Below are 23,274 nucleotides of genomic sequence, written 5' to 3'. Positions count from 1 at the left end.
CGCCTCCCAACACCCCATCCCTTGAGCCACGTCTTGAGGCGCTCCTGGTCCCCCCAGGGCTCGTGCCTGTGTGCTGTCCCACTCCCACCGCCCTGGGGTGCAACCCCGCTCTTACAACTGCTGTGGCCCAGCAGGGGCCTGCCTGGAACGGCCGATCATAGCTCCCCTGGCATGGATTCGGGGCATTCCATGGCCGAGGCAGAGGGTCCCCAAAGGCCCCCTTCCAGCCCATGCATCTCTGAGGCCTGACGTTGCCTTTTGTGGCTACAGTTCCCCTCTCAGCCAGTGATGGAGCCTGTGAAACTCTTTATTAAATACACAAATATATAAAACTCTACAAGAGCAGGCAAGATTTCTTCTCGAGTGCCGTAAAATGCACAGGCAAGTTCCACAGGGCTTGGGCTCCGTGTGGGCAGGGGGCTGGGCTAAGGGGGTCTGTGGGTCAGGAGTGAGGGGCACCTCATCCTTCCTGTAGCAGAATCGGCCGTTAATTACCCAAGTCCTCAGAGTGAGTCAGAAGGAAACGGTGACAAACCGAGACACAAACTGAGCATCCTGCCCTGAACCATAATCCCAGGTCTGGCCCTGCCGGTTCCCCGCCCTCACCACCCGCAGCCCCTGCTAGCCCAGCCCTGCCGGTGCCCCTCAGTCCCGCCGTGCAGCCCCTGCCAACCCAGTCCTGGACTCCCCCCACCCCACTCCTGAGCCACGACTCCTGGGTTTCATCCCTGCCTCTGGGAGAGGTTTGGGGTCCAGTGAGTTAGAATGTGTGTGCATTGGGGGCGGGGGCAGAGCTGGGAGCCAGGACTCCTGGCGGGTTCCCACCCTAACCCCGTTCACTCCAGATTCACACTGGATTGAGTCAAACTGACATAAACAGGAAACTCGCAGCAGGGGTAGAGCAGAACGTCTTGCAAAAGAAACCAAGTGAGACTTGAGTAAGAAGGACAAAGGACCAGGGGCGGGGCCAGGTGGAAACAGCTGCGGCCTCTCCCAGCAGGGGGCGCTGTGGGGAAGGGGCAGGCGTTTGGGGTGTGGCTTACACAGGGGGCAAGACCTCCTGCTCCATAGGGGGGGGCGGAGGGAAATCCCCATTGGCGGGGGGCTCTGGAGGTGGGGAGGGGGGCCCAGGTGACGAGGGCACCGTGCCATTGGCTTCCCCTCCCCCCTGCGGGGCGGGGTCGCCCGTGTGGTTGCCTGTGGGCAAGAGGGGCTCCGACAGGGCCCCCTCGGCCTTTGCGCCGGGCACGTCCTCCATGGCCACCGAGGACACCCGGGAGTGGCGCTTCCCGAAGAAGGTGGTCAGCGTTGGCCGCCGGGACTCACCCGGCCCGGCCTCCTTCACCCCATCCCCGGGCTGCTCCCCTGCCTGCTCCTCCGCCAGGGGCGCCGGCCCCGCCCACTCCCCGGGCCCCGCCCGCCCGCCGTTGAAGCTGGTGGAGCCGGAGCGGCGCCGGCGCCGGCAGTGCAGCACCGTGGCCAGCAGGCACAGCCCCACGAGGACGGCTATGACAATGACCACTATGATGACGATGTTGGGGGACTGGGTGGAGGGGGCGAGGCTGGCGGGCGGCGCGGCTTGGGATGACTTGGAGCCCTTGAAGCCGGAGCCCTCTTTGGTCCCGGGTGGGGTGGAGGGAGAGGGCGTGGGCCTGTCCTTCGTGGGCTCGAAGGGGCGGGGCGTCTCCCCAGGCCGATGGGTGGGGGTCGGCCGCATCTTCGTCTCCCCAGGCCGATGGGTGGGGGTCGGCCGCATCTTCGTCTCCCCAGGCCGATGGGTGGGGGTCGGCCGCATCTTCGTCTCCCCAGGCCGATGGGTGGGGGTCAGCCGCATCTTCGTCTCCCCAGGCCGATGGGTGGGGGTCGGCTCCGCCTTCGTCTCCCCAGGCCGATGGGTGCCTCCTGCCTTGACGGCCGGTGAGGGGGGGCCCTTGCCTGGCTCTGTCTGGTTCTCCTTCCACGGGCCTGGGCTCTCTGTCTGCTGCCCCGCTGGGTCCGTTGGGCCCTTCTGCTGCGCCGGCGTCGTGAGGGAACCATGTTCCTGGGGCAGGGCGGCCACGACAGGGCCCAGAGTGGCCTCCTGAGAGGCGAGGTCGGAGGGTGATGCTGAGCCAGAGGAATTCTCCATTGCCGGTGTCAGCTGTGTGGTGGGCACCAGCTGTGCCAGTTTGGTTGGGTCCCTAGCCATGTCCGTAATGGCTGGGTTGGTGGGGAGCCCGGGGCTGGTGGAGGCTGGGTCGGGGGGATCCCGGTGCTGTTGGACGCTGGGTCGGGGGGGATCCCGGTGCTGTTGGACGCTGGCTCGGGGGGGATCCCGGTGCTGTTGGACGCTGGCTCGGGGGGGATCCCGGTGCTGTTGGACGCTGGCTCGGGGGGGATCCCGGTGCTGTTGGACGCTGGCTCGGGGGGGATCCCGGTGCCGTTGGACGCTGGGTCGGGGGGGAGCTCAGGGCTGATTTTGAACTCTGGCTTTGCCTCTAACAGGGGCGCCCCTGTGGCAGAGGCGGCAGCTGCCAGGAGAACCAGAAGCATCAGCAGGCGTTTGGGCGGGGGCCGGGCCCCCGGACATGCCATGGCGTCTGGGCGTCCCGCGCCACCACTCGGCAGACGGGCACGGAGCACAGAGCGGGCCCGGCCCCGGAGCTGCGCCGCACGGGCCCCGGCCAGCCTGGGAGCAAAAGGAAGGTGGGTTATTTGAAGGGCCTGTCCCAGCCCAGGGCACTGGGAGCCTCCTGCCCATTTCCGGAGGCCCTAGCGGCCCTGCCACCAAAGCCTCATTCACCATCAACCCAGAGGGAACTGAAAGGAGGCAGCTGGAGACAGGAGCAAAGGGGCAGGGAGCCAAGGGCCGGGCTGGCGGGGGCTGCAGGGTGGGGCGCCGGCCGGGCTTCCCTGGGTGAGTGCGGACGGAGCCCTGTGCATTCACCGACTGCAACGACTGGCACCCCAAAATGACCCCTCCCATTTCCCACTTTGTCCCTGGCTCCCCCAACGGCTGGGCTGCACCTGCGGAAACACGAGTGCACCACCCCCACCGCAGCAACCTCGGAAATGCCAGACGGTTCCCTGCACAACCCCACCCACATGGCACCGAGCCTGGCATCCCTCCCTCAGCCCCTGCCCCTCCAGCCCTGCCGGTGCCCCCCACTGCCGCCCCGCAGCCCCTGCCAACCCGGCCCTGCCCCCAGCCCTGCCGGTGCCCCCCACTGCCGCCCCGCAGCCCCTGCCAGCCCAGCCCTGCCCCCAGCCCTGCCGGTGCCCCCCACTGCCGCCCCGCAGCCCCTGCCAGCCCGGCCCTGCCCCCAGCCCTGCCGGTGCCCCCCACTGCCGCCCCGCAGCCCCTGCCAGCCCGGCCCTGCCGGTGCCCTCCTCTCCCGCCCCACAACCCCTGACATCCCAGCCCTGCCGGTGCCCTCCACTGCCGCCCCGCATCCCCTGCCAGCCCTGCCCTGCCCCCAGCCCTGCCGGTGCCCCCCACTGCTGCCCCGCATCCCCTGCCAGCCCTGCCCTGCCCCCAGCCCTGCCGGTGCCCTCCACTGCCGCCCCGCAGCCCCTGCCAGCCCAGCCCTGCCCCCAGCCCTGTTGGTTCCCCCCACTCCTGCCCCACAACCCCTGCCAGCCCGGCCCTGCCCCCAGCCCTGCCGGTGCCCCTCACTCCTGACCTGCAGCCCACTGATCTGTGGCTAGTTACCAGTCCCCTGCTGAAACTTCCCTTTGCACCGCCCTGCTCCCTCTCCGAGAGCTGTTTCTCTCGGCAATCCCACCGCACACACCAGTTGCCTCCTTGTACCTTGTGGCTGGAGATCCGGGACCAGCTCGCAGTTGCAGGTGGGGGCCCACGTCGGGGGGTGAGCCCTGGGCCGGCACACGGCAGCCCCCTGCCTTGCACGACGGGGCAGGAACGTGTGAACGAGAAACGTGAAGCGGACGGGAGGAAATGGTGAAAGAGGTGGGCTGTGCTGGAAGGGAAGTGGCCCGGGGCAGCTGGGAGAAGAGCCACGAGCTGTGGCAGGAAGGAGGGTGGCAGAGAAGAGGCTGGGGGACTTGGGCCCAGGGCCCCCGAGGGGCCGGGGGGGGCATTTGGCAGAGGGATTGGCTGGCTTAGGGGAGTGGGGGATGGGGCCTGTCCCCACTAAGAGGCAGTCACCAAAGTGTGGGGAGCCCCCGGGCCCTGCCCCCTCCCACGGCCAGGGGGGGGGGTCATTGGCTCTCTGGGACCCAGCGCAGCCCAGATTGCCCAGCACAGGGCCCGGGGCAGCCTGGCTTGGGGGGGGCCCGGCCTCCCCAGCGAGTGGAGACCGACCCACACCCAGCAGCCGGGTCCCAGCCCCCCAGCCAGCCCCGCCTCCGGCCCACGTCCAGGGCTAAAGCGGCCACCTGCTCGCAGCCCCCGGGCCCGGGGGCCGGCCAGAGAGCCCGTGGGCCAGGCACTGGAGCCCAGGGGCCCCCTGAGGTGTCTGCTGAGGGCTGAGCCCGGCCCGGGGAGGAGCCACCGGGGGGCCCCAGGATTGACTGGTCCGGGGTCAGCCCCTTCTGGGAGGTGCCAGCGCCCAGGAGAAGGGGATTCCCTCCCCGCGGGCAGGGGGGGACAAGGATCCGGGGGGGGGGGCACCTTGCGCTGCACCCCGGCCCTTGCCTAAGAAGCACCTTGGCTAGGGACAGAGGCTGGGAAGGGTTTGCAGACCCAGCCTGGCTCAGCTTGGGGGGGGGGGGCACAGGGAGCACTGGGGTGTGTGAGGGGAGGTGGGGGATGGGTTATAACCTCTCCCCTGTGTAAGGGGGCTGGGGGGGCACAGGGAGCACTGGGGTGTCTGAGGGGGGGTGGGGGATGGGTTATAACCTCTCCCCTGTGTGAGGGGGGCTGGGGGGGCACAGGGAGCACTGGGGTGTCTGAGGGGAGGTGGGGGATGGGTTATAACCTCTCCCCTGTGTAAGGGGGCTGGGGGGCACAGGGAGCACTGGTGTGCGAGGGGAGGTGGGGGATGGGTTATAACCTCTCCCCTGTGTGAGGGGGGTGGGGGGGCACAGGGAGCACTGGGGTGTCTGAGGGGAGGTGGGGGATGGGTTATAACCTCTCCCCTGTGTAAGGGGGCTGGGGGGCACAGGGAGCACTGGTGTGCGAGGGGAGGTGGGGGATGGGTTATAACCTCTCCCCTGTGTGAGGGGGGCTGGGGGGGCACAGGGAGCACTGGGGTGTCTGAGGGGAGGTGGGGGATGGGTTATAACCTCTCCCCTGTGTGAGGGGGCTGGGGGGCACAGGGAGCACTGGGGTGTCTGAGGGGAGGTGGGGGATGGGTTATAACCTCTCCCCTGTGTGAGGGGGGCTGGGGGGCACAGGGAGCACTGGGGTGTGTGAGGGGGGTGGGGGATGGGTTATAACCTCTCCCCTGTGAGGTGGGGCTGGGGGGCACAGGGAGCCCTGGGGTGTGTGAGGGGAGGTGGGGGATGGGTTATAACCTCTCCCCTGTGTGAGGGGGGCTGGGGGGGCACAGGGAGCACTGGGGTGTCTGAGGGGAGGTGGGGGATGGGTTATAACCTCTCCCCTGTGAGGTGGGGCTGGGGGGCACAGGGAGCCCTGGGGTGTGTGAGGGGAGGTGGGGGATGGGTTATAACCTCTCCCCTGTGAGGTGGGGCTGGGGGGCACAGGGAGCACTGGGGTGTCCGAGGGGAGGTGGGGGATGGGTTATAACCTCTCCCCTGTGAAGTGGGGCTGGGGGGCACAGGGAGCCCTGGGGTGTGCGAGGGGAGGTGGGGGATGGGTTATAACCTCTCCCCTGTGTGAGGGAGGCTGGGGGGGGCACAGGGAGCACTGGGGTGTCTGAGGGGAGGTGGGGGATGGGTTATAACCTCTCCCCTGTGAGGTGGGGCTGGGGGGGCACAGGGAGCACTGGGGTGTGTGAGGGGAGGTGGGGGATGGGTTATAACCTCTCCCCTGTGAGGTGGGGCTGGGGGGGCACAGGGAGCACTGGGGTGTGTGGGGGGAGGTGGGGGATGGGTTATAACCTCTCCCCTGTGAGGTGGGGCTGGGGGGGCACAGGGAGCGCTGGGCTGTGTGAGAGGAGGTGGGGGATGGGTTATAACCTCTCCCCTGTGTGAGGTGGGGCGGGGGGGCACAGGGAGCACTGGGGTGTGTGAGGGGAGGTGGGGGATTGGTTATAACCTCTCCCCTGTGTGAGGTGGGGCGGGGGGGCACAGGGAACACTGGGGTGTGTGGGGGGAGGTGGGGGATGGGTTATAACCTCTCCCCTGTGAGGTGGGGTGGGGGGGCACAGGGAGCACTGGGGTGTGTGAGGGGAGGTGGGGGATGGGTTATAACCTCTCCCCTGTGTGAGGGGGGCTGGGGGGGCACAGGGAGCACTGGGGTGTGCGAGGGGAGGTGGGGGATGGGTTATAACCTCTCCCCTGTGAGGTGGGGCGGGGGGGCACAGGGAGCACTGGGGTGTGTGAGGGGAGGTGGGGAGATGGGTTGTAGCCTCTCACCTGTGGAAAAGGGCAAATCTAGTGCCCATCTATGCAAAGGGAAATCAGAACAACCCAGGAAACTACAGGCCAGTGAGTTTAACCTCTGGGCAGGGAAGAGAACGGAGCAAGTCATTGAGGAATCCATCTGCAAACACCTGGAAGGGAACAGGGTGATGGGGAACAGCCAGGGTGGATTTGTAAAATGTCATGACCATGCGGGTTGGCCAGCAGCCTGGGGACTCAGGGGCTAACCAGGTACCTTGCCAGTATCTGCTCAGCCAGTAGAAAGGCAGGCAGGGATTTCAAACTGAGACCAAGGGGTTTGGGGGTTTCCCTCCTTTGTCTCTGGCCCGTTTCCTCTCGGGGAGACAGACGACAAGAAGAGGACTCTTCATGACGGGTCAGCAGGGCCAAGTCTGACAAACCCGCCAGGTTTGATTGGTTTCTCTTTTGGAATTTGGATCTGGTGTCTGCTGTTAGAAATGGGGTTTCCTCTCTTTTGCAACTAAGTTTTGGCCCACGGGGGAACCCTCCGTGGTGGCTCGTACCATCTAGCCATTCTCACTGTGCGTGGAACTGCGCTATTGTTTGAATAATGAAAGTTCTGTCTTTTTGGAATTCACCTGGTCTTGGTTCAGTTCCGGGGCCTGGACAATGTCTGGGCTCTGCAGGCCTCTGGCGAGGGGACAGATACCTCGGGCTGCAGCCGGTAGGTTCCCTTTTCTTTTCACGCTCTTTGGGGGAGAGCGTGGGGTGCCCCGGGGTGGGGTTCAAGTGCCCACCCTGGCTGTGGGCTCCAAAGCGCTCGATGGGGCAGCGGATTCCCTCAAAGCCAGGGATTAGGATTTTGGAGGGAGTTTTGGTACCAAAGCCTGGAGAGATCGGGGTTTGGGGGTGCTTTTGACAGGCCCCCACTTCTGCATTCGTCGTGCCAGAGTGGGGAACAGCCTTGACATAAAGGAACAGATCCCGTCAAACCAGTCGGAGAGCTTTCTCTATTGGGTAACCAGCCTTGTGGCTACGGGCGAAGCGGTGGACCTGGGATATCTGGACTTTAGTAAGGCGTTTGACATGGTCTCACGTAATCTCATCAATAAACTAGGAAATGCAGCTGAGACGGTGTGACGTTGTGGGGGGGCTGTCTACGTTGTAACCTTGTGTTTCTGCCTGTCTGTGTCGTGTTCTGTGTGATTCCCAGTGTCAAAGTCAGACAGGACTCACAGATTTGGCAGACTGCTCTGTTTATTTCAGCAAAGCTTTGCTAAAATGCATGGAGAAAATGTGAGTACCCTACAAGGTTCAAACCCCTTGATTTTATACAGTCAAAAGGAAGCCAAAATTAACAGGATTAAAAGGGGGGCAAAACTTCACATAATTAGTGTGAGGCTACTCAAGTACTCTTCATTTCAATATTAAGCACACAGCAATCTCCTGGCTATATCTCCCTGATTATCTGGAATTGTTTCCTAACACTTAATGTTTCTTTTCCTGTTAAACTCAGGCCCAAATTGGCTAGCACCTTGATCTGCATACCTACAATCAACATTAACATACTTTTCTTCTTCCTCTTAAAAAGACAAACAGAATTCCTTCAACTTATTCCATTATTACAGCACAATTCATCTTTTTCTTACAGTATAATTCTTTCTACTTTCACACCAGTGACCCACTCCAAGGCTACGTCTACATTGGCAAGATTTTGCGCAAAAGCACCTGCTTCTGCCCAAAATCTTGCCACCTGTCTACACTGGCCGCGAGTACTTGCGCAAGAGCACTGACGTTCTAATGTGTGAAATCAGGGCTTCTTGCGCAAATACTCTGACGCTCCCGCTCAGGGATAAGCCCTCTTGTGAAACTGTTCTTGCACAAGAGGCCAGTGTAGACAGGCAACATCAAGTTCTTGCGCGAGAAAGCCTGATGTTTAAAATGGCCATCGGCGCTTTCTTGCACAAGAGCGTGTCTACACTGGCCCGGATGCTCTTGCGCAAAAGCACATGCCAGTGCAGACGCTCTCTTACTCAGATATTTTGCGTTACAGAGTATTTGCGCAAAATCTTGCCAATATAGACGGAGCCCAAATGTGTATTGGCTGCAGACACTCCGGTACGTCTAGACTACGTGGCTCCGTCAACGGAGCCATGTAGGTTTGTTTGTTCGGCAAAGGGAAATGAAGCCGCGATTTAAATAATCGCGGTTTCATTTACATTTAAATGGCTGCCCTGCTCTGCCGATCAGCTGTTTGTCGGCTCAGCGCGCTAGTCTGGACACCCTGCCAATCTGAAAGCCCTTTATCAACCTCTCCGGTAAACCTCATCCTACGAGGCATAACGGGCAGGTCGACAAAGGGCCTGGAGCCCTTCCCGCGGTGCCTGTGCTAACATGGCCCCTATGCTGCGCTGTGTCCCTGGGAACCAGTAACCCTTCGACCCCAGCGGCCGGCGGAGAGTCCCGTCTGGCTGCGGGCGGCGGGCGGGGTCGGGGCCGTCACAGAAGGGTTCCTATGAGGCGGGTGCAGAACTGGCTGGAGAACCGTTCCCAGAGAGGAGTTATTAACGGGGGCTGGAAGGGCAGCAGGGGGGCTCCACAGGCTCCGTTCGGGGGCCGGCTCTGTGCATCGCCCTTTTCCATACGGGCCCAGAGCGCGAGCTCATTGAGTCTGCAGCTGCTAGAGGCTGGGAGGGTTGCAGGTGCTAACGGTCGGGGTGAGACACTGGAATCCGTCGCCCAGGGGGTTGTGGAACCTCCATCCCTGGAGACACTGACCAGCAGGTTGGACAGAGACTTGTCAGGGAGGCTCTCGATGTTCCTGGGTCCTGCCGGGAGGGAGGGGACTGGACGCGAGGCCTCTCTGGGTCCCTTCCAGTCCTAGAGTTCTAGGGTTCTGTGATTTTATAATGTGGGTGCTGGGTGGGGCACAGGGAGCACTGGGGTGTCTGAGGGGAGGTGGGGGATGGGTTATAACCTCTCCCCTGTGTAAGGGGGGGCTGGGGGGCACAGGGAGCACTGGGGTGTGTGAGGGGAGGTGTGGGATGGGTTATAACCTCTCCCCTGTGTAAGGGGGGCTGGGGGGCACAGGGAGCGCTGGGGTGTCTGAGGGGAGGTGGGGGATGGGTTATAACCTCTCCCCTGTGTAAGGGGTGGCTGCTGGGGCACAGGGAGCACTGGGGTGCGCGAGGGGAGGTGGGGGATGGGTTAGAACCTCTCCCCTGTGTAAGGGGGGCTGGGGGGCACAGGGAGCACTGGGGTGTCTGAGGGGAGGTGGGGGATGGGTTATAACCTCTCCCCTGTGTGAGGGGGGGCTGGGGGGCACAGGGAGCACTGGGGTGTCTGAGGGGAGGTGGGGGATGGGTTATAACCTCTCCCCTGTGTGAGGGGGGGCTGGGGGGCACAGCGAGCACTGGGGTGTCTGAGGGGAGGTGGGGGATGGGTTATAACCTCTCCCCTGTGTAAGGGGGGCTGGGGGGGCACAGGGAGCACTGGGGTGTGTGAGGGGAGGTGGGGGATGGGTTATAACCTCTCCCCTGTGTAAGGGGGGCTGGGGGGCACAGGGAGCACTGGGGTGTGTGAGGGGAGGTGGGGGATGGGTTATAACCTCTCCCCTGGTTAAGGGGGGCTGGGTGGGGCACAGGGAGCACTGGGGTGCCTGAGGGGAGGTGGGGGATGGGTTATAACCTCTCCCCTGTGTGAGGGGGGCTGGGGGGGCACAGGGAGCACTGGGGTGTGTGAGGGGAGGTGTGGGATGGGTTATAACCTCTCCCCTGTGTAAGGGGGGCTGGGGGGCACAGGGAGCACTGGGGTGTCTGAGGGGAGGTGGGGGATGGGTTATAACCTCTCCCCTGTGTAAGGGGGGCTGGGGGGGGCACAGGGAGCACTGGGGTGCCTGAGGGGAGGTGGGGGATGGGTTATAACCTCTCCCCTGTGTAAGGTGGGGTTGGGGGGGGCACAGGGAGCACTGGGGTGTCTGAGGGGAGGTGGGGGGCTGCCTGCTGGCCAGGCTGGCAGCTGACGTGCTCGGTGGGGCTGGCTTGGTGCCTTGTCTGGAGGGCCGCAGGCTGGGGCTGTGAGTAGCCTGGTTGTGAGCAGTTTGCCCTGATTTGCTCCCTCAGTGAGAGTCACACCCGAAATTCCCCTCCCCATCTCGCTGTTGGGGCAGTGCCCAGGGAAACTGAGGCACACACTGGGCTGTAGAAGTCACAGGCAGCATAGCAATAGGACTGGAAACCCGCCCCATGTCGTCTGTCGCAGGCGGGAGGTCCCACCGGAGCCAGGACGGGCCCTGGCTGGCTGAGGGGACCGTCCCCCCTCGGGGCAGCGTTCGCCCCACGGCACAGACCACGCAACCAGCCGCTCCGGCACGGGAAAGTCTTTATTGTGTGAGCCGGCGCCGGCCCCTTCGTGCCGTGAGCCGCCGCCGAGCGGGCCCAGCCGCCAGGGCGTCGTCCATGCAGCCGAAGGGAGAATCGGCAACCGGGGTCACACCGGCCCCCACAAGGTTCTTGCGGAGCTGGCAGCTTCAGCCCCTTCTGCTCCCTCCGTCGCGCTGTGGGGCAGCCCCCCCAGTCTCCGGGCGGAGTCCCACGCCAGGGGAAAAATGGAAGCCCCCAAGTTTCCAATCGGTCCCCCCACAGCTCCGCACTGCTCCAGCGTCCGGGGGGCAGGCTCCGGGGCTCAGCGCCCCCTGCCCAGCCCGCCCCCCCCGCGCCGGAAGAAGTCGGAGATGTCCTGGAGTGTGACGTGGGGCTGGGCCCCCCAGGTGGGCTCCTCGCCGTCCGTCAAGGCCGCGGTGCTGCCGGTGCTCTCGGGCGCTCCTGAGGGGGCGCTGCTGGACGCGCCGCTCCCCGAGCCGCTGGTGGGGCCCTGGTACCAGGCTTCGGCCCCGGGCACGGGACACGGGATCCACAGCTCGGCCGCCTCCTTCGGGGGGGCTCTGTCCGGCGGGGGCAGGGCCGGCGGCTCCATCCACAGGTCCCCGCCCCGGCGCCACACGCTGGGCACCCCGCGGGCCCGGGCGCCCCGGAACAGCCGCTCGCCCAGCAGGGCGGTGAGGATCACGAAGATGCCAGCCAGCCCGGCCAACGCCAGCATGGGCACGAGGCAGGCGGTGCAGGGCGGGGCGGGGGGCCAGGAGGGGGTCGGGGCCCGGAGGGTGGGGGACGAGGACGGAGCCATGGGCGGCGCTGGGCTGTGGAGAGAGAGAGAGAGAGATGGGCAGATAAGGGCACCGGGCAAAGGGCTCCCAGCTCACCCGCTGCCCCACCCCAGAAGCAGCTGCAACTCGGCCATGCCCTGGAAGGAAAACACCGGCCGCCGTGTGGGGGCGGGGGCTCTGACCAAGGACCGGCTGGCTCGGGGGGGGGGGCAGGGGGGGTCACAGGGCCGCTCCCTTCCAGGGGGCCCCGACTCCCACCCGGGTGGGGGCAGGGCCTGGCTGGTGTGGGGGGAGGGAATGGGACACAGCCTGGTCCCCCGGGGGCGCGGTCTCCCAAGCGGGGGTGGGGCAAGAGGCTACTCACGTCACGGCGGGGAGCGGGGGTGCCTGGTGCCCCGGCGGCTCACCGGGGGGAGCGAGGACCCACGGGCCGGGCCGGGCAGTGCCCCATGGCTGCCCAGGGACGTGCTGTGCAGCGGGCGCAGCCAGAGGGGATGTGGGCGACGCCGTGACGCAGCGTTTCCTGCCCAGCACCATCGGCCCAATGACGTGATGGAAACAGTCTGTGGGGGAAGAGGGCTCGGGGGGGATGCTGTGGGCCAGGGAGTGGGGTGGCGGGCTTGGTGGGGGATGCCGTGGGGCAGGAAGCAGGGTCGGGGATTCAGCAGGGGGCACTGTGGGGCAGGAAGCAGGGTGTGGGGCTCAGCAGGGCATGCCGTGGGGCAGGAAGTGGGGTGGTGGGGCTCAGCAGGGGACACTGTGGGGCAGGAAGTGGGATGCCGAGCTCGGCGAGGGATGCCGTGGGGCAAGAAGCGGGGTGGGGGCTCAGCGGGAGCACTGTGGGGCAGGGAGTAAGGTGGGTGGCTTGTCAGGGGATGCCGTGGGGCAGGAAGTGGGGTGGGGGACTCAGTGGGGGTGCCGTGGGGCAGGGTGCTGGGCTTGGAAGGGCTCCGAGGACTCTTGTCCTCTGCCCCTTTCCACGTGCGCCAGGCTGTCAATTTCTGGGGGAACAAGGGTGTCCCCGAGGTGGGGAACCCCCGGGCCCTGCCCCCACCCACAGCCGGGGGGCTCCCAGCCAGCAGAGAGTACAGGGGCTCCCAGGCTCCCAGGCTCCCAGCGCAGCACAGGGCCCGGGGCAGGCAGGGCAGCCCGGCTTGGCGGGAGGGGCCCAGAGCCAGGCCTCTGCCCCCCGCCCTGCATCCTCAGCCAGCCAGAGTCACTGCAGGGCCTGCCCCCAAACCTGCCCCCAGCCCTTGTCCCGCTTCCCCCCGCTCCGCGTAGGGCAGGCTGTCACCTGGAAATCCCCATCCCAGCTCACCAGTGGTGCAGCACCCAGGGAAACTGAGGCACAAATGGGGCTACGACAGGACAACAGAAATCACAGGCAACATAGGAAGGGGGGTTCCCCCAAGTGTGTCAGCCCCTCCCCCCACGTTCTCTTCTTCAGCGCCACCGGCTACCCCAGGTCTGTGACCACCTGGCCACACACAGGTGCAGCTCTGCTCCCTCCCGCCCCGCGACCCCCACCCCGCCGGCCCTGTCCCTCCCACCCTGGGACCCTGCCCCCCCCGCCCTGCCGGCGCAGCCTCTCCCTCTCCCCCCCCTTCCCCCCACCCCGCCGGCCCTGTCCCTCCCGTCCTGGGACCCTGCCCCCCCCCGCCCTGCCGGCGCAGCCTCTCCCCCCTGCCCCCCCCACCCCGCTGGCCCCGTCCCTCCCGCCCCGCGACCCTGCCCCCCCCGGCCTGCCAGCGCAGCCTCTCCCCCTGCCCCCCCCACCCCGCCGGCCCCGTCCCTCCCGCCCCGCGACCCTGCCTCCCCCGCCCTGCCGGAGCAGCCTCTCCCCCCCCCGCCCCCCCACCCCGCCGGCCCCGTCCCTCCCGCCCCGCGACCCCCCCCCGCCCTGCCAGCGCAGCCTCTCCCCCTGCCCCCCCCACCCCGCCGGCCCCGTCCCTCCCGCCCCGCGACCCTGCCTCCCCCGCCCTGCCGGAGCAGCCTCTCCCCCTGCCCCCCCCACCCCGCCGGCCCCGTCCCTCCCGCCCCGGGACCCTGCCCCCCCTGCCCTGCCGGCGCAGCCTCTCCCCCCTGCCCCCCACCCCGCCGGCCCCGTCCCTCCCGCCCCGGGACCCTGCCCCCCCCGCCCTGCCGGCGCAGCCTCTCCCCCCCTGCCCCCCCACCCCGCCGGCCCTGTCCCTCCCGCCCTGGGACCCTGCCCCCCCTGCCCTGCCGGCGCAGCCTCTCCCCCTGCCCCCCCACCCCGCCGGCCCCGTCCCTCCCGCCCTGGGACCCTGACCCCCCCACCCCGCCGGCCCCGTCCCTCCCGCCCTGGGACCCTGCCCCCCCCACCCTGCCGGCGCAGTCCCTCCCGCCCTGGGACCCTGACCCCCCCGCCCCGCCGGCCCCGTCCCTCCCGCCCTGGGACCCTGCCTCCCCCACCCTGCCGGCCCCGTCCCTCCCACCCTGGGACCCTGCCTCCCCCACCCCGCCGGCCCCGTCCCTCCCGCCCTGGGACCCTGTCTCCCCCGCCCTGCCGGCCCCGTCCCTCCCGCCCTGGGACCCTGTCTCCCCCGCCCTGCCGGCCCCGTCCCTCCCGCCCTGGGACCCTGCCCCCCCCACCCCGCCGGCCCCGTCCCTCCCGTCCTGGGACCCTGCCCCCCCCACCCCGCCGGCCCCGTCCCTCCCGCCCCGGGACCCTGCCCCCCCCCACCCCGCTGGCCCCGTCCCTCCCGCCCCGGGACCCTGTCTCCCCCACCCCGCCGGCCCCGTCCCTCCCGCCCTGGGACCCTGTCTCCCCCACCCTGCCGGCCCCGTCCCTCCCGCCCTGGGACCCTGTCTCCCCCCACCCCGCCGGCCCCGTCCCTGCCGCCCCCCCTGCAGCCCCTGCCAGGCAAGGTGACTGGCAGTGAGAAGGGGTGCGTGCAGACAGACGGATGGTGTCAGTGTGTCTATCCGCTTCTGTCACGGTCACAGGGGATGGGCTGCAGCCCGGGGGCTAAGGGGTTAACTGGACCTAGCCAGGTAGCAGGCAGCCAATAGAAAGGCAGGTAGGGATTTCAAACTGGGATGAAGGGATTTGGGGGTTTGTCTCCGGCCGGTTCGCTCCAGATCCCGGGGGGCAGAGGACCTGCCTCTCTCCAGGAAAAGCCTCTTCGGGGCGCGGCAGCAGGGCACAGCCTAGCTAAACCCCTCGGGGTTGACGGTTTCTCTCGTGGGGCTGTGGGGCTGGTGTCAGCGCTGTTAGAAATGGGGGTTCTCTCTTTGGTACCCGCGTTTCGGCCCACGGGGAATCCTCCAGGAGTATATTAGCTGGTGGCTTTTCCGTCCAGTCATGGGGCTTGCAACAGGAGTCTTGTTTTCATAATAAAAGTTCGTTCTTTTTAAAAAAATTCAGCTGGTCTTGGTTCAGTTCTGGGGCCTGGACAATGTCTGGGCTCTGCAGGCCTCTGGCGAGGGGACAGATACCTCGGGCTGCAGCCGGTAGGTTCCCTTTTCTTTTCATGCTCTTTGGGGAGAGAGCGTGGGGTGCCCCGGGGTGGGGTTCAAGTGCCCACCCTGGCTGTGGGCTCCAAAGCGCTCGATGGGGCAGCGGATTTTTTTATCCCCAAAATCTAGGTTTTTAGGATGGGGGAGGGGGGGAGTTTTATACCAAAGTCTGCAGAGATCACGTTTTGGGGTATTTTTCCGGGCCCCAATTTCTGCATGTATCATGCCAGAGTGGGGAATCAGGCTTGACAGCTTCAGATCCACGTGTCCCCCCCACGGGTGTCAGTCTGTCTGTCCGCTTCAGATCCACGTGTGTGTCCCCCACGGGTGTCAGTGTGTCTGTCCGCTTCAGATCCACGTGTCCCCCTCCGCGGGTGTCAGTGTGTCTGTCCACTTCAGATCCACGTGTGTCCCCCCCGCGGGTGTCAGTGTGTCTGTCTGCTTCAGATCCACGTGTCCCCCTCCGCGGGTGTCAGTGTGTCTGTCCACTTCAGATCCACGTGTGTCCCCCCCGCGGGTGTCAGTGTGTCTGTCTGCTTCAGATCCACGTGTGTGTCCCCTGCGGGTGTCAGTGTGTCTGTCCACTTCAGATCCACGTGTGTCCCCCCCGCGGGTGTCAGTGTGTCTGTCCGCTTCAGATCCACGTGTGTCCCCCCCGCGGGTGTCAGTGTGGCCGCTTCAGATCCATGTGTCCCCCCCGCGGGTGTCAGTGTGTCTGTCCGCTTCAGATCCACGTGTCCCCCCCGCGGGTGTCAGTGTGTCTGTCCGCTTCAGATCCATGTGTGTCCCCCCCGCGGGTGTCAGTGTGTCTGTCCGCTTCAGATCCACGTGTGTCCCCCCCGCGGGTGTCAGTGTGTCTGTCCGCTTCAGATCCACGTGTGTCCCCCCCGTGGGTGTCAGTGTGTCTGTCTGCTTCAGATCCACGTGTGTCCCCCCCGCGGGTGTCGGTGTGTCGATCCGCTTCAGATCCACGTGTGTCCCCCCCGCGGGTGTCAGTGTGTCTGTCTGCTTCAGATCCACGTGTGTCCCCCCCGCGGGTGTCAGTGTGTCTGTCCGCTTCAGATCCACGTGTGTCCCCCCCGCGGGTGTCAGTGTGTCTGTCTGCTTCAGATCCACGTGTGTCCCCCCCGCGGGTGTCAGTGTGTCTGTCCGCTTCAGATCCACGTGTGTCCCCCCCGCGGGTGTCAGTGTGTCTGTCCGCTTCAGATCCACGTGTGTCCCCCCCGCGGGTGTCAGTGTGTCTGTCCGCTTCAGATCCACGTGTGTCCCCCCCGCGGGTGTCAGTGTGTCTGTCTCCTTCATATCCACGTGTGTCCTCTCCGCAGGTCTCAGGGTGGATTTCTGCAGCTCATTTTTTGGTGGCTGGAGATGTGGATTCAGTCTGTGTCCGTGCAGGGCTCCACGGCCGATCCCGGGCCATCCCACATTTTGTCTCGTGCTGCCCGCTCAGTGTGTTCAGGAGCCAGGTCTGCGCGGGGCCGGGTGGTGGGTCTGCGCCTCCCCTTCCACTTGTGCTCTCGGCCAAGGCGCGTGGTGTTGTGCTCTGCCCACGTGGGGCTTTGCCGAACGTGGAGGAAATTGCCGGCTCTGGAGAACGCCCACTTCAGGAGCAGGAAAGCCAAAGTGAAACTGGCCGCTCTTGTCTGGGCGTGAGATCTTTAAACAGCCTGGCTCTTCTCACTTCTTTGGCCACAAGCCCAGAGGGTAAATTTGGTGAAACTCCACCCACCTCATTCATCACGTAGGCGTGTGACACTGGATGTTTGCACGGACACCACAATTGTTTGAGCTTGTTGTGTGTTTAGAGAGAAGCCCCCCCCCACTCCCAGGGCACCTTGGCACACGTGTGTTGCTTCTTGTGTAGAAAGCGACAAGCTCACGTTTTTAGGGAAGCCTGCTTGCAAGAAGTAGGCCCAATGTGCCGGCGTGTTTGGTTTGCCACAGACGCTGTTGTACCATCGTCATTGGCCAGGACCCTCCCGCACCGCTACGTCAGCTCCGGGCTGTCCGATGCGTCCCGATCAATAACAAACAGAACCGACATCTAAAACAAAATTGGCAATCAGTCACTGCAAACCCGCAACCACAACCAAAAAGCCATTGCAAAAAATCAAATAAAAAAAAATCACCATAACAACAAGACCGTTGCAAAAAACTAGGCCAAATTGCAAAATTGGCATGGAATCCAAATTGCAAAAGCACCAAACGCTAAATATTGCAGACACAAGGGCAAAGATTGCAGAAAACAAAGTCTGACACAAATTTGCAAAGAGGCCCAGAAAAAAGATGCAAAACCAAGAGAAAGCATTGCACACCCAAACACAAAAAGACAAAAGAATATTGAAAAACCTGCAAAAACAAAAATCCAAACATATTGCAAGAGCAAAAGGGAAAATAATTGCCAAAAAAAAATCAGCAACAAAAACACAAGGGACAAATTATAACAACAAAACCTTTGCCAAAAGCCTGCAATGAAGTCATTGCATAAATTACAAGGAAAACATATTGCAAAAATACAAAACATGAAAAGAATGCAAAAACAAGAGAAAACCATTGCGAAAAACCATAACAAAGACATTGCATAAATAACATAAAAAATGCAAGATGAAGCCAAAAATATTGCAAAAACAAGTAAGAAAATTATTGCAAAAAAACGCAAAATCAGCAACAAAACCATTGCAAAGACACAAGGAAAAACATGGCAAACCCCCCCCCCCCCACAACATTTCAGAAATGACAAGGAAAAAACATTGCAACAAACCAACACTGTCACAAAACCAACCCCAAATTAGCAGCACAAACATTGCAGAGAATCAGGAAGGCTCCTTGCAAAAGTAAAACAATTAGCAAAACCACAGGGCGTTTACTCTACGTGGTGGTTTGAGACTGAAAAACAGCAGAGCAGCCCTGAAGTGAACTGGATTTGGTGGACAAGCAGGCTGGCCTACTTTGATTTCAGCACAATCCCACGTTTGCAACGGGACTGTCGCCCGTTTCCAGCGCTTCGCTTCCTCCACGTTTTCCCCAAAAGGCTTTTTCACTCGGCCTTTACCGCCCGATCTCAGGCCCCTCCGAGCCGTGGGGGGGACACAACTGAAAAGCTTTTGATAAAAGACTTGAAACACGACTAACTTTCAACACTCGTGTAAGTGTGCCCCCAAACCTGGGCCTCCTTCGCACGTGGCGCTCAAGCCGGTGCCTCCTTCGCACGTGGTGCTCAAGCCAGTGCCGAGTTGGTGCTCAAGCCGGTGCCTCCTTCGCACGTGGCGCTCAAGCCGGTGCCTCCTTCGCACGTGGTGCTCAAGCCGGTGCCTCCTTTGCACGTGGCGCTCAAGCCAGTGCCGAGTTGGTGCTCAAGCCGGTGCCTCCTTCGCACGTGGTGCTCAAGCCAGTGCTGAGTTGGCGCTCAAGCCGGTGCCTCCTTCGCACGTGGCGCTCAAGCCGGTGCCTCCTTCGCACGTGGTGCTCAAGCCAGTGCCGAGTTGGAGCTCAAGCCGGTGCCTCTTTCACACGTGGCGCTCAAGCCGGTGCCTCCTTCGCACGTGGTGCTCAAGCCAGTGCCGAGTTGGTGCTCAAGCCGGTGCCTCCTTCGCATGTGGCGCTCAAGCCAGTGCCGAGTTGGCGCTCAAGCCAGTGCCTCCTTCGCACGTGGCGCTCAAGCTGATGCCTCCTTCGCACGTGGCGCTCAAGCCGGTGCCGAGTTGGCGCTCAAGCGGGTGCCTCCTTCGCACGTGGTGCTCAAGCCGGTGCCTCCTTCGCACGTGGCGCTCAAGCGGGTGCCTCCTTCGCACGTGGCGCTCAAGCCGGTGCCGAGTTGGCGCTCAAGCGGGTGCCTCCTTCGCACGTGGTGCTCAAGCCGGTGCCTCCTTCGCACGTGGCGCTCAAGCGGGTGCCTCCTTCGCACGTGGCGCTCAAGCCGGTGCCTCCTTCGCACGTGGCGCTCAAGCCGGTGCCTCCTTCACACGTGGCGCTCAAGCGGGTGCCTCCTTCGCACGTGGCGCTCAAGCTGATGCCTCCTTCGCACGTGGCGCTCAAGCCAGTGCCGAGTTGGCGCTCAAGCCGGTGCTGAGTTGGCGCTCAAGCGGGTGCCTCCTTCGCACGTGGCGCTCAAGCCAGTGCCGAGTTGGAAATGTAAGTCTGTCAGAGCAGATCGGGTGAGGTCTTATGAATGTAGCGGGCTTTGGCCAATCAGGGCGTGTGCCCCCAGGGCCCCTTGTTGCCGGCTGGTACCCGAGTGCCACACTTGCGGCTCCGCTCCGCCTCCTTGGGGCGCTCCCGTTTGCTGTTTCCCATCCGCTCCAGCCGGGGGGCGAGGTGCCTGGGAGGCGGCGTGCCAGGGAAGCAGGGTGGGGGGCGCAGGGACAGACCCGAGGGGGAGCGTGCACCCCAGGCGGAGGGAAGGGCGTTCCCTGGGCCGGCTGCTGTTGTGCAGAGCCAGAGCTGAGTGTTCACGGCACCGGCCACTCGCCTCCTCCAGGACGGGCGCCGGAGCTCCCTGCCTCGGGGCGCTGGTAGCGGTAGCAGAGTGCGGAGCTGGGGGCTGGAGCCAGCCCTGGGAGGGGAGTGGGGTCTAGTGGTTAGAGGGGGGCTGGGAGCCAGGACTCCTGGGGTCTCTCGCTCCCACTCATTCCCTAGTGCCGCTTGAAAGGTGACAGCCTGAGCGTGTGACATTCCCAGGGGGTGGGGGGACAGGTCTCAAGGCCTTTCCTGGGGGTGAGGGACCTGCTCCAGCCCCTCCCCTGAACTTTCCCCGGGACCCAGCCCTCCTGCCTGGGTGTGTGCGGAGGCCGGGGGCGGGGCCGTGCTCCCAGCGGGCGGGGGCGGGCGCTGGCACCAGCTGCGTCCCCGTCTGACCCCAGGTCCATGAACCCCCAGGTCCCCCGGGCGCCGCGCCGCAGGGACTGGGAGCCTCGGGGGGCCCGGCGCCGTGGGGATGGGCGCCCTCGTTCCAATGCGGTTTAGCTTCACTTCCCCAGGCCGTGTCTGCGCGGGGCCGGCCGGGGCTCCCAGGATCCGAAAGCCTCCGGGAAGCCTGGGGCTGCAGGCCAGGACTCTGCCCCATTGGTGACGTGTGCGCTCAGCCCGCCGGGCCCTGGTGATTTGCACCAGCAGCGCACGCCGAGAGGCCCCCATCGGATCAGGACCACAGCGCCCGGCCCCACGGCCGTCTGTCCCCGACGCCAAGGCCTGCTCTCCTCCGAGGCTGTTCCCAAGGAGCGTCCCTTAGCCAGGCCTTGTCCATCCGGAGCCGGCCTCAGGCCCGGCCTGTGCCCCACGGGCGCGTGGGTCAGGCCCGGTCCGCGTGCCTGGCGGGCTGGGTTCCATGGGGACGCAGGCGTGTGAGAACCGGCTGGGCGTGGGCAGGACGGTGGCTCCCGGCCACGGGGCAGGGGCAGTGTCACCCGGGAAGCGCCTAGACACGGCGGGGGGCGAGCTCTCGGGAGTCTGCCCCGGCTCTGTGGTCCCGGCCGGGCCCCGGCAGAGCCGCTGTTTCCTCTCGGCCCAGCCTCGTCCCCCGCCCGCCGGGCCCTGGCCTGTTCCGCTGGCTGTAGGGCTACGTGCCCCACCTTCCCGGCTCTCCGCCCCGGGGACAGACGCCCGCCACGCCGCCCGGCTCCGCAGCGTCCTGCTCCATGGCAACTGCTTATTCAGCTGGTCACAGCCAGGGGAAGAGCTGGAGTGAGGGGAAACTGAGGCAGGGAGCCCAGAACATGATGGGGTCTCCTTGATCTGCAGGACTTGGGGCGGCAGCGAGACCTTTGGGGGTTTCAGTTTGCTCCCTCCCAAAGTCGCACTGTGCCCCTCAACCTCCACTCGATGGTGCCTGATGTAAAGAAAAGGGTCCAACCCTGTCTACAGGGGCCATAGGAGTGGAACAGGGCCCAGCAGGGGGCGCTCTCCCCTGGCAGGCAGGGCTGGCCCAGTGCCCCAGGGAGGCGCTAGGGGGCGCTGTGGGGCAGGGAGCAGGGGGTCAGCAGGGGGCGCTCTCCCCTGGCAGGCACAGCTGATCCAGTGCCCCAGGGCGGTGCTAGGGGGCGCTGTGGGGCAGGGAGCAGGGGGTCAGCAGGGGGCGCTCTCCCCTGGCAGGCACAGCTGATCCAGTGCCCCAGGGCGGTGCTAGGGGGCGCTGTGGGGCAGGGAGCAGGGGGTCAGCAGGGGGCGCTCTCCCCTGGCAGGCACAGCTGATCCAGTGCCCCAGGGCGGTGCTAGGGGGCGCTGTGGGGCAGGGAGCAGGGGGTCAGCAGGGGGCGCTCTCCCCTGGCAGGCAGGGCTGGCCCAGTGCCCCAGGGAGGCGCTAGGGGGCGCTGTGGGGCAGGGAGCAGGGGGTCAGCAGGGGGCGCTCTCCCCTGGCAGGCACAGCTGATCCAGTGCCCCAGGGCGGTGCTAGGGGGCGCTGTGGGGCAGGGAGCAGGGGGTCAGCAGGGGGCGCTCTCCCCTGGCAGGCAGGGCTGGCCCAGTGCCCCAGGGCGGCGCTAGGGGGCGCTGTGGGGCAGGGAGCAGGGGGTCAGCAGGGGGCGCTCTCTTCTCTTGCACACCAGGTGTTTTGTAATGGGTATTGGGCTGTCTCCGGTGTAAATCCATTTCCCCCCAGCAGGCTCCCCACGGCGATGGCCCCCGGCGGGCTCCCGGGCGGGCGGGACTGGGATGGGCCCAGGAATCCCTAGGGCCAGGATGCTGTAATGGGCTTATGGTGTTTGCACAGGCAGCTGGTGCCCGCCCCATGGCCGCTGTCAGAGCTGGGGTCACCCCGTAGGTCTCAGCGCCTCAGCTGCAGCCAGACAGGGACGGACACGTTGTGAGTGATGGGACGGGGGCCTGGCCCTCCAGGGGGTGCCCCCCAGGGCCGGGTGTGACGTGGTGGGGGGGCTGTCCACTCTTGTGGCCCTGGCTCCTGTCTGGTTGGACGTGCACTGGTTCCTGGGTGGGCTGAGGGTGACCCCTACTGGCCGGTGTCTGTAGCACTGCCCGGGGGGGCAGTCCCTGAGGGCAGGCGCGTAGGCCCTGGCTAGGGGAAGGGGGTGAACAGAGGAAGGGGGGGCTGTGGGGAGGAGTGTTCGGTGGTTTGGAGAAGGGGTCTGAGCGGGGGAAGCAAGGAGGAATCCGACTAAAACCAGTGTAGGGTTCAGGGGCCTGTAACCCCTCCCCCCAAGGGAACTGGGGCTGTCGGCCGGTCCTCCTGCGCCTGCAGCGAGCACGTGCTGGGCTGCATCTCGCAGCAATAAACCCTCTAGTCTACTGGCAGGCGGAGTCCCGCCTGGCTGCTTCGGGGGAGCAGGGTCGGGGTCCCCGCCGCGCTGTCAGAGTGGTGTCAGGAGTGGGATGTGCTGCACCCCGGGGATGGAGCGTCCCGCAGCACCAGGCCGGTGAGTCTGCGCCCCAGGGATCGGCAGGGAGCTGTGGGGCTGTGCAGAGGGAGGGGCCTGACCATGGGCAAAGCACCCAAGGGCCAGCTGATTGCCCGGCTGGAGGAGAATGATCCTGTCCCAGCGGGGAGCAGCCAGACCCCCCTGGGGAGCGTCTCAGGCTCCCAGACCGGAGGGGGCTGGAGCCCGCCAGGCAGACGGTGCCCACCCGGCCACGCTCCGCCAGCAGCGGTTCGTCCAGGGCGGGGTCCCTCCCGGCAGAGCCGCGGCGGCTGGAGATCGAGCTGGGGCTGAAGGAACTGGAGGCACAGGACCGAGAGGCAGCGGCAGCATGAGCTGGCCATGGCGGAGCGGAGACGCCGAGGGGCCCCGGCTGCGGTGAGAGGGGAGGACCCCAGGGGGCCCGGGGAGGCCAGACGCTCACGTTGGCCCAGTGTAAGGACGTGGGGGACACGGACGGGTGCTCAGCTCCTCTGAGCGGGCCTGTGAACTGCACCATCCCCCAGCGGACCAGCTCCAGCAGCTCCCCCCTTGCTGGATCAGGAGGCTGCGGGGGGGCTTAGCCAGCTGGAGGATCTGCAGCCGGGGGGCTACGAAGGGTCCAAGAGGCCCTGCTGCACAAGTCCGGGCTGACCCCCGAGACGCACAGGAAGAAGTTCGGGGGGGGGGAGAGGCGGGGGCGGCGCTGAAGGAGCCAGGGGAGACCTGTGTGGATCTGGCCTCCGGCCTGGCGCGATCCTGCCGCGAGCGGGTGTGCGGGGCCGTGGCCCAGACCGCAGGGACCTGCTTACGCTGATGATGCTGGACCGGTTTTATGAA

General features: G+C 65.5%; 2 protein-coding genes across 2 annotated transcripts in view; one reads left to right on the top strand and one right to left on the bottom strand.

The window, feature by feature from the left end:
* The window catches only part of LOC102443745 (zymogen granule membrane protein 16), a 74,011-nt gene that overhangs the window by 35,200 nt on the left and 15,537 nt on the right, over positions 1-23,274 (top strand). The window contains exon 2 of the mRNA XM_089779103.1: positions 2,485-2,685. Within this exon, the coding sequence (XP_089635229.1) occupies positions 2,485-2,685 (201 nt within the window). The remainder of the gene's footprint in view (positions 1-2,484; positions 2,686-23,274) is intronic.
* Positions 290-2,512, bottom strand: SPN (sialophorin). The gene has a single exon (XM_089779077.1). It carries the CDS (start codon positions 2,186-2,188, stop codon positions 1,040-1,042), a length of 1,149 nt encoding a protein of 382 aa, XP_089635203.1. The 5' UTR covers positions 2,189-2,512; the 3' UTR covers positions 290-1,039.

This window comes from Pelodiscus sinensis, chromosome 5, assembly GCF_052426305.1.
Source record: "Pelodiscus sinensis isolate ZL-2025 chromosome 5, ASM5242630v1, whole genome shotgun sequence".
Taxonomy (NCBI): domain Eukaryota; kingdom Metazoa; phylum Chordata; order Testudines; family Trionychidae; genus Pelodiscus; species Pelodiscus sinensis.
The sequence above is the reverse complement of the archived record's forward strand: the minus strand, read 5'-3'. Positions and strand labels throughout refer to the sequence as shown.